Source organism: Seriola lalandi, unplaced genomic scaffold (genome assembly GCF_002814215.2).
Source record: "Seriola lalandi dorsalis isolate HSWRI2012SDOR001 ecotype SW California unplaced genomic scaffold, Sedor1 jcf7180002054919, whole genome shotgun sequence".
NCBI lineage: Eukaryota > Metazoa > Chordata > Actinopteri > Carangiformes > Carangidae > Seriola > Seriola lalandi.
The window spans coordinates 630,470-641,341 of NW_019525471.1; the positions used below are offsets into that span (position 1 = coordinate 630,470).

At 39.5% G+C, this 10,872-nt stretch overlaps 1 protein-coding gene across 1 annotated transcript in view; it reads left to right on the plus strand.

Moving 5' to 3' along the window:
• Window positions 1-10,872, plus strand: part of LOC111673455 (glucosidase 2 subunit beta-like) — a 119,648-nt gene that overhangs the window by 32,230 nt on the left and 76,546 nt on the right. The window contains exon 9 of the mRNA XM_023431211.2: window positions 5,057-5,143. Within this exon, the coding sequence (XP_023286979.1) occupies window positions 5,057-5,143 (87 nt within the window). The remainder of the gene's footprint in view (window positions 1-5,056; window positions 5,144-10,872) is intronic.

Here is a 10,872-nt window from a genome sequence, read left to right on the forward strand (position 1 = left end):
CTAAAATGTAATGTCGTGCAAGACAGAATCGTCCCTGTGTCCCTGTTGTTGCATTTTTTATAACAAAGCGGTTAAACTAAGGACTTGATTGTACTCATGTTCTCACGCTTGTATAATCTGTGTCTGCTGTGTTTGTTATAGGGTTCATTTCTATATGTACCGGGTGTGGTTGTGTGTTTATGCAATTAAGTCAGGATCAGTATTGTTGTCACTCTCCCTCCCTCCCTCCCTGCTGCTTCTTTCTCTTTTCTCACGCACTCCCCTCACTCCTTCTACAGAGTGACATTTATTAATTAAATATGGTGTACTGCCGCAGGATGTGCTTCCCTTTCCACTATCTTCAGACACTAATAATTACATTGGCATTTAGCTCCGTGATAAGCCGACCCTATGGCCTTTATGAAATGTTCCCTGGGCCCGGATACTGAGCAAAATATAGACTGATGCGTTGCTATATATCGATCCATCTGCCTGTCTTCTCGCTTTTATCTTAAGAAAAGAGGCACTGTTCTTTAGCATGGTTAAAGAATCTTACAACAACACCAGCTGATTTTTACACCATTAAAGGCTGTAATTGAGCTTTGCTGGAAATATGCCCGGTGTATTTCTGCTCATAGATGGGCTTTGTAAACAAACGCAGAGCTGATGAAGAAGTTGTTTGAGGTAAATAAATGCTTCAAGCCATGGGGACCATTTTGAATTATGAAACATACTAATCTTGTTTTTTTTGCCAAAGACAAAGAAAGGTACCTCGAAAGAAATACTAAGATGTTTTAAAATATTTAAAATGTAAACAAATCCATTCACTGCATTGATTATGCAATGATTGGCATGGCCTAGGCTAAATCTGTTGGAAGGGCATGAATCTGAATCTAATACCACTGAATCGTAGTCTGACTTCCAATGACATACTGGACATATTATAAAGATACTAGCGGCAGTTTGAATAAACAAAGAAAAACAGGGAAGAGCTGAGAACTCAGCTGCCTGAGTATTTCCCTTCAAGATTATGCCTCAGCAGATGCATGTGAAGTTAGGCAAAAAGCTTTAGAGTATTAAGTTTGATTCTGCTTTACTTAATTACTTTGCTTCAGGTTGTCTAATCAGCCTGGTACATTGTAAGATTATTATGTGGTTTATCAGCTTCAGGGATGTATCAATTGATGCTTAAGTCACAATTACTGTAAACATGCATTTAGTTTGTAAAAAGCTCCCTTGCCCCAGCTACATTTTAATAAGTTGTCAGCACATAACCTGCCATCTCTTCCCTTGGTTATCTTGTATCATTTTCCCCTGATCCCCCCTCTCCTTTCATGAACATGGAGGGAAAATAAAGAAGTATCTCTCTTGTTTAAATATTATATTTGCAGTTGTAGCACATTTTACCCTTGTCTTTCATTTGACTAATGTTATTTCTCAAAAGGTGATACAATTACTGTCCTGGTAGAAGAATACGGTAATTCCACAGAGCAGTGTGAGGCAATCACTCCAGGTTTGCCTGAATAATATCCGATCACCAAATTAAACTTGAGATTTGAGTCTCTCTTGTTCCAGGATGGTCGTATCTGAAATTACCAGGGAAAGTTCCAGTGAAAACCATCTGTGCTTCAAATTAGACCGCTGGACTCGGGGGGATTGTATGTACCATTCAGTATCGGCAAAGATGACCAGTGTTCTTGCCATCTTGGGAAATCTCCCTCTGACTTCTATTATTTTGGTCGATGTTCCCGACGTCGTCTGTCAAAGGGCCTGATAGAGGATCACCAGCGAGTACTTTTGTCTCTGAACAACATGCTGTGCTGCTGTATTTGTCGGCGGGTACTTGACTGAGCGAAGGATAAAAGCCCAAATTGAATGACAGAGATGCTTTAAATGAGGAAAACTGACATAAGTAGCGGACAGCTTTATTACATATGTGACTCTTTGCTCACGTATGTGTACATTCAGTACGCACACACATGCTGTATGTGCTTTAATACTGTGTAGGAGTGGTAATATTTTCAGTTGTGTGGGTTCATGGTAATAGATGTCTCATCTTTTTGTTTGTGCTGTTTCCACATATTTGCAAGGTGATACATTTCATAACTCTGACTAGAAACCCAATATTCTCTTGCCAGGTGGATATAAGTGGTATTTGTAGAACTGTGCTTCTGGGACTCGCTCGATCTATCAAATAACATAGCACAGTATGTAACCATGTTATTTGATCTTTCGTCTCTTTTCTCTGTAAGGCAATATCTTTGCATACTGTTTTATCAGCCCTTGTGTTAGTTTGACTAAATCAAGTGTGGAGCCTATTTGTCAGGACTGTTGGTGAATTTTTACATAACAGGAGTTGAGTCTCTCAGAAACTGCAGTTCAGACACAGTGTATGGACTAACTGTTCTGCTACATAGAGTAAGAAAAAATTATACATACTTGATTTCTATAAACGGGCCTCTGTGGAAGCAAAGACAGGCCCTAAGGGTTTGAATCTCATAAGCAACGGAATATCTGAGAGTTAAATTTAATCACTTCTATTTTCTTAATGTCAAACTATGTAACATAAATGTGCAAAGAGTATTTATCCCTCATAAAAAATGGAAACTAGATTTCCAAGCAATATAAATAATACGATCCACCGTGACTATCATTTTGTCCACAAAATGGTACTTTTTATAAAACTGTCGGGTACGTCCACTTTAGAGGTGTGGTGGCTTCAGCGATACTATCATGTGTCACCACAGCATGGTGTGAACACACTCCAATGCAGTGGGTGGCAGTGGTGAGTGACTCGATAGCTTGGCAGCCACCATAAAACCGCAACAGAGTGCTGTGGGGATAATGTATTTTTGTAGATAGATAGATAGATAGATAGATAGATGGATACTTTATTATTAATAAATAAATAACTAAATAATACTTTATTATTACACTTAACTTCCAAATTGTAGTTTTAAAGTTTTAAAATATATATATTAGTAATAGTTTGCAGGATTGCATGCATAAACACAAGGCTGTAAAGGCAGATTGGAGAGATTGCTTTTTGGGTTCGGCATGATGACGTCTAATATCCCCACCAACCTCTATCGTCTCATTTAGCCACATAGCCTTTTTAAATAATTTAAAACCTTAAAAAAAATCATTAGTAGGATATATTGATATATTTTATTTCATAGAATAAAATGTAAAATGTCTTGAGCTTGTGTCTTATTTTAGGCAGCTAATCAAAAACCCAATCTAGAAAACCCATTAATTTCAAGAAAAGGGAACCAGAGGTACAAAAATGCTTTTTGAGTTGTTTCCATGGGATACAATCAGAAACTCCAGAACAAGTGAATAATGGGACTTTAAGTTGATTAAGTTCTTCCAGTTTCTCAAATTCAGTTGGACATTTTCAGATCCAGTAGTATATAGTAGTAGTAAAATAGTTGTAGCATTGAACTGGTAGAAAAATTCAAACTTGCATCTGATCAGACCTCTGTCCTATCAGGTTATGCTCTGTCAGTCATATGATGAAAATGGTAGAAAGGTCAAATTCACATGAGCATGACTACTTCCGTAGTTTTCTTCCCATATGTAAGCTGTTGGCAAAGCAAGAAAAGATGATTAATTTCCAGGGTTTTAAAACGGATATTAAATATCTTATTTTGAGCAACCAGGAATCCAAAACATGTCTTGAATTTAAAATCTAAAACAGATAAAAACATTAGATCTCCACATGTGAGAAACAGGATCCAGTAAATGTTTGATATTTTAAATATAAATATTTCAGATTAATTGATCATTAGAATTGACGCAGTTTAATTTTCTGTTGATCAACTAATGGATTCATCAATTGTTTCAGCTCTACCACACTAACTATCTGACCTTTGATGACTCCTTAAACAAAGGTCAAGTTTAAGATATTGTGCAAAGAGCATTTCACCAGTGAAGAAAGTGAAACCTGAATGTTGGATTACAAAAACTGAACTTCCGCCTCAAACAAAACTCCCATTCAGCTAATTTCCTCTCGTTGCACAGGGCGCATTTTGTATTCGTTTCAAACAAACACATTTCAATTTGGCTTTGAAAAGACTACCTAAGCACAAAAGAACTCGCTCACGTTCAAGGTGATTCACAGCACCTGCCTTCCAGTCCAAATGTCCAGGTCCACAGTTGTGTTTATTAGCTTAGCTTAATTGTGCATAGTATCTAAAGGTCAGCGCCTGCTGTGATACATCGCTGCCAAAATGGCTTCCAGGGGACACTGTTTCAGATGAATAAACACTGAAAGCTGCACCACCTTCCACCCGTCCGTCCTCATCCTTTACCTCCCAATGTGCAGCAGCATCACATTCAGCTTTTTCAGGCCTTGCACAAGGTCTTGTGACTGATGGGCATCCACTGGTACGCAACGCCTCACTGACTTCAATTTCAGCTGGCAAAAGGCAGCAGATTAATGCGGTTGTCAGTCCCCCCACCCTCCTTTTTTTCTGCAAGAGCCTATGTTTATTCAGATAGGAGGAATGATGTGTTTGTTCCCCAGTGAATTAAAACATGCAGTATATCTGTATAACTACAGCCTTCTCCGTGATGAATGGTATTTGACTTCTATAAGCAGTAAACTTCTTCCGTTTGGCTGTAAAAGCTGATTTAATGAGAGAGTGACTTGAATAGATAAGCAGATATGGCAGCAGCGATTATTGGGAGGTGAGCTGAATGGGAGATGGGTGATGTGCGGTTTATTATCAGTTATGTAATGCACGTTTTATAAGCCCGGGTCAGCAGGCCCTCTGCAATAGATGTGACATTGTGGGCTTGTGTGCATTCTGTGATATGTCTCAGAATGTATACCTTTTTTTGAGATTTGTACTCTTGTGATGCAGGTCATGTTATAGGTTGTATTAAGAATTTACAACAGAAGAAGCATTATTTGTTGAGTGCCTCTAAAGAGGCTTTCTACTGCGTTAGCACATTGAATGTGTTCATGTACCATTTGACAATGAAAGTCATTGTTTTCAGCTGCTCCTTTACAATGTTTTTTTTTACTTTAACTGAAAAGTATTTGAAGATGAGTCTTACTTCTTATCCCCAGGCTTTGTTGGGAGGAGGCCATCAGATTGATCTCACCAAGTTTCAACACACACTCTGGGACACCCTGACCAAAGGAGACGGTGTCAAGGTGAGCTCCATCATTCTTCATTTCTTCCAGGCACTTCTCTCTCTTTTTGCTTTTTCCCATTTTTTTCTAGCTAACTATATTCTTCCTTCACTCCTTCATTCCATTATTCCTTGGATTATGCCCCAGTTATGCCAGAAATTGGCATAGCAAAATTCATTGACTCGTCTATGTGAAATGATCCTCTCGGTCCTGGAACCTTGGTGACATACAGTAGAGGCAATTTGTGGATCTTATAAATGATGGAACATGCTTCTCCAGGACTGTGCACAGGTGACATTTGTTGCCGTTTCTTTTATAATTTATCCATGCTAGTAGGTTGGTAGGTATCGGTCAACCACTTTGGTCCAGTCTGAAATATCTCCACAACCTTTGGATAAATTTCCATGAAATTTGGTATCCATGGTCCTCAGATAATGAAGTCTAATTAATCAGGCGATCCTGAGGCATTTTGTCTTGCACCAACTTGAGGTTGATGTTTGTGGTTCTGAGTGAAATGTCTCCTTATCCATTGCCATCATACTAATACTTTGGTTTACTTGCAAAACTAATGACATTTCCATTAACCTTAGCTGTACTGGGTGCTACTTGGTAAATGTTAGCATGCTAACACATTTAAGTAAGGTTGTGGAACATGGTGCCAGATGAGGTTTCTGAGGTGTATGTATTGGCTTCTCTGTAACCTACAGTTGTCCGCAATGATCCTGTCTGTGCAGATCAGAAAAGGGTGAGTCGTATAGTTCTAGTTTGTCATGGCTACCACAATAGTTTCCTTCAGTTTGGACTGTAAAGACAGCTTGCAGTTGGTAAACGGTGTGAATTTGCACGCCAAAGTAGCAGAACCGTACAAATTTACTTTGCCTCTGCCTCTGCCTCTGTGGGTGAATCCAATTATTGTGGTGTTTCTATTAGATCATAGTCAAATGAATTGACTACATAAATGATGCGTGACCAAGCCCTTACATTTATCATTGATTGCTTCCTTCATCCACCCATAGTAGATACCAATTCTCTCATACCTTGGTATCTCCACTGACTGTGTGCAATATCCTCCAGGAACAATGTAGGGACAAGAAAAACCTAGACGATAAGCACAAAATGAAAGAAAAATGTAACTCTTTAACCGAAATGAGCAAAAGCTTGATTACTCCGAAGTTGAAAATGTAGCTTCTGTTGATTTGATGCAGCGGTGTTTCTCTAGTTACCAGAGTGTGATTAGATTTAGCTCATGGATATATCCTACCATGACAGCCACAATACAAATTATCGCAGAATACCTTTCTTGAGTGCGAATTTAGAGTGCCTAAACTGCCGGCATATTTCTTTCTGAGCACAGGTTTATAAACCACATGTTTTCATTTGACAGCTAAGGCCTAAAAGAAAACGTCTGTGCCTCTCTCCATCTCCTGAACCGAGGACGTGGAGAGTGGGAGATACCATCCTTTCATTTCCGCTCCTCCAGATAAAAAGATGAGAGAGGGAGAGGACGAAAGTGAGGACTATCGCTGGGCAGCAGTGATTGAGTCCCTTCGCTAAGCCACAGCGAGAATCTGCTCAAATAACCCGCGCTGCCGATAAGAAGCTAGTCATTTCCATAGACAAAAAACATTGGAGTTCAGATTAGATTTCACCATCCGCCTGGCTTATCTTGGTGTTGCTCCATCATAGAATGTGAATTTTATAAGGCAAACTCCTGTTCCCCATCTTTTCATGAAAACACCATTGAAATACATAGATTTAAAATAGAATGATTTTATTTGCACTATTATTGTTAGCAGTAGAAGCACCAGTCTGATTTGTGATGCCCACTAGTATTAAAAAAATTCTCTTATTTCCAATATTAGTGTTATTGAAGGAGTAAAACCTGTTCTTATACAGGTTGTTGCTTATAAACATTTTTTCTGACATAGCCATGGAAGTCTAAGAAAACCAAAGCAAAACAATAGGTCTTTTTTATTATACCTTATCTTGGAACTATGAAAATATTTTAACCTTTTTTTTAATTTAACAAAATAAAGTGAATCAATATCAAAGAAGGGCCTTCAATGTAAAGAAAATGTAGTCTAAAGTTAGAAAACTACTACTTGATGCTTTTTGACACTCTATGCTAAGGGTAGTTTGCAATTGCATTTGATTCTCAGCCGTAGACATGTCCCAAGATTTGTGAAAGATTTAATTTTATTTTATTGCATTGGTCTGATAAGTTTTTATTCCAGCTTCTGGATAGTGTGATAGAGTTGATTTATTCATCATTATTCAAAATGACTACAAAACAGCTTGTGAAAAGTGTCAGTAAGCGACCGCAGCCCTATAAACGTAAATGTCACTGACTGACTGACTGACTGATCAAGTTACACCATTGGTCAGCCAAATGCCACGTGATTGAGTGATAAGGTTACGCCACTGGTCGGGCAGCTGATAATAAAAGTATGTAGCGCAAACAAGCAGTGTTGACAACTTAGTGCCTTTTTTGCTAGATATTTTTTACTTCTCATTATTTTTTCATAAAAGCGCCTAGCAACAAATCTAGTAAATTTTTGGACAAACCTTAGCTACTTTGACACAGTCTGGCCTTATACTTGTTATCAAAGGATCTTAAGATTTGCTTCCATTACTGTAACTGTCTACTTGTGTATGGCACTTCTTCAGGAGTCACAAGACACTCATTTGAGTTTCCATAGTTCTCGGTTTCTTGCTCTTCACTGCGTCATCAAGCATCTCTGTCACATCCATTATGGTCCCTCCATACGGGCAATTCATTTAAATGTAACACAGTTCTTTAATTTTCTTGAGATGCCTAAATCAAAGCTCCTGATTAGGAGAAGAATGTATTATAGAAAGTGTTACATTGAAACTGGTGACAGATTTGACCTTTTCACACAGATACAAAAGGACTGGGTCTAATTGTGTTACGTTGAAGCCTTGCACAGTAGCTGCGGCAGCTAATGGCGTATTTGCATTCTACACTCCACACCCTGCTTATGTCCCTTATATAACACATATCCCAGCAACGGAAGCCGTCACAAATACAATGGCCATACAGTGCTGTCTGTCTTGGAAGCAAACATTGCTAATGAGTCACCGCATCTCTCATAAGCCTAATTAGGAGCTAATTTTAATGTGACATTAACCTGCCCTCCCTTGCCTTGTCAAAGGCCTGCCAGATCACTGCTGGCCTCTGTTAAAGTAAATAACGTTTGAAGAGATAGGGATTTGTGTTGCCCACCCCAACGCCATATGTCAAATTTCTTCCACTTTAATTTTTCTTTTCATTTCTTTGAATTTGTGGGTTTTGAATTATGAAAGAACAGATGCATAATTGTTTCCACTTTCCTATCAGCACAAAAAAAGTTACTTGCAAATAGATATCAGTGGTTAAAATGGCAATAAGTGTTATGGCTACACTCACATCAAGTGTCAACAATGAAAATGAAGACATTGTCTTTACACTTAAAATTTCTTGGAAATGCAAGAACTAAAGTGTCAGTCGTAGCAAAAGCATGCTGTGGGTATTTAGAGAGTGCAACAGAATTAGTGGAGTATTTCTGGGCATTGGGAGTTTTTGCTGTGGAGACTGACACGCTGTTAGGGGTACATTTGTGTGAACATTTAATGGACCCCCTGCTGGTCTCCCTGTCGCCCCAACCCTCCCACCCCTTACCCCACATGTAAAGAAGCCTAAGCAAACCTGACATCAAGAGCATTTGGGGGACTCTCCGTCTGTCTATCGCAGCATTTTTTTTCCTCCCACCTCTCCCCAATCCTTTTTAAGCAAAGACAACTTTGGTGAATATTTCATGGGGTACATTGCCTCAGTTTCACTGTGTCGAGCAGGGAGAGTGGCACGCGATGACGACTGACAGGCCCATACGCCAGCGTCCGCTACGAGACAGCCTTTCTTTTTGGTGTGTTGTCCTGACACTCCCACTCCTTTTTTCCCTCCGGTTTTCCTTCTGTCACAGACAACAGTCCTTGCAGCCGAGAGTCTGGCTGCTGATCACTTAGCTGTTTCTTTAAATTTTAGTATGACTACAGAACTTCTGCCGATCCATCTGATCCTCTTAGTGAAAATGCCAACATATGGATAAAAATCTGTTTAAGCAGAGACTGCAACATTTATAGCACTTAATGATTTGATTACAGGCTTTTAAGATCATACAGAAACTTTAACTGTGCTTCTTTTGCCAACTTGGATATTTATATAAAAGAATGAATTATTTCATTAACGAAAGAGAGGTGTTCTCTTTGTAAAAGGTGGTAATTTTTTCACGGACAAGGCAATGCCTTTGGAAAAAAAAAAAAATCATTCGCTTGTGTGTTACAGAATGATTCCATCTGCCTTTACCTTTTTAGCTTACCTCAGCCTTCCCTTTCATTCAGCTGCGCATTACAAAAATGTGCTGTATCAACCATAAAATAATACCACTAAATAATCACTTTTGTTGTTTCTTTCAGCGCTACTCAAACACCAGTGCCAACCTCCCAGTATCACATTTCTCAAGTGCAAGCCTCAATGATTGCCTTTACTGTTATTGGAAGGCTCGCTTCATTTCCCTCCCCAACATTCAATTTCATGGAGGGATGAGAAAATACTGCCTTTCCATGCTACTTATGAAGATTTGACACCACTACAGTATGCTCGCTTTGCTGCCGCCGCTGCATCACCGCTCTCTCCCTTCTCTCCCGCTCTCTTATTTAATAAACAGCGTACTTGCTTGACTTACAGTAGGTTTCCGCCTTGCCTTGCTCAGTGTGACGAGCAGCTGAATGGTGTCACAGTTAACAGGGGCGGCTCTGTTGCTCTGTTGTGACAACATTCGTTTGATGTAGAAGTGGTAGTCCTCGGCTGCCATGTTCTCCCCTTCTGCTCTTTTGCTTTCTTGTTCCTGCTCTGTCTGGATCTCACCGCTGTCACACATTGGGGAAGCCAACTGGCATGACCTGAAAGTGTGACGGCAACACGCAAGCTGCCATTTTTCTCTCCATCCAAATACGCACACATACATACGGAGAGATGCATTAATTTTTCTAGATTAAACAACTTTAATTGGCTCTTGCTCTTGTCTGAACTGGTGTCCCAGGATGCGGCAGCGGGCGCTAGTGATGTATAAAAGATCCTACGTGTTTGTGCATGTGTGTGTCCTTCATTTCCATAAGATTGTGTGTTTTCATCAAGCTAAGGCACATATACATAAATCTGCCATATGTCCATGAATTTACCGTTGACTGCAGGTTTCACAGTCAAGAAAAAAAAAATTCACACATTAACACTCACACTCAAACAAGTGCCCACCAACTTTGAAAAATGCAGGTAGCCTTTTGACTCTATCATTACCATTTATGTCAAAACATGGTTATCCAGGAGATGTGACTCATACAGAAAAAGTTGCAAAATGTGCAGCTCCAGCTACCTTTGTAATCCTTTACAGTATCAAACATAATCTCAACTCGTGTGAAAGTGAAACATGATAACATGTAATAATAGACAGGCACATCTTCTCCTAGCGGAAGAGGATTTTGTTCGGAAGTGCCATTAAAATTAATCAAAAGATTCACTCGTTAAAACCACCATGACTCACTCTGTCACTCTTCTTGCTGCGAGCTGGAGATACAGAAGAGGAAAGTGCCAGCAGCCATGTATGGGATCGGAAAAGGAAAATCACTCTGGGCGTCTTTGTCCTCTGTTTGAACAGTGCCGCAGAAGGGGGGGTGGAGGGTTGGGAGGAGTTGGG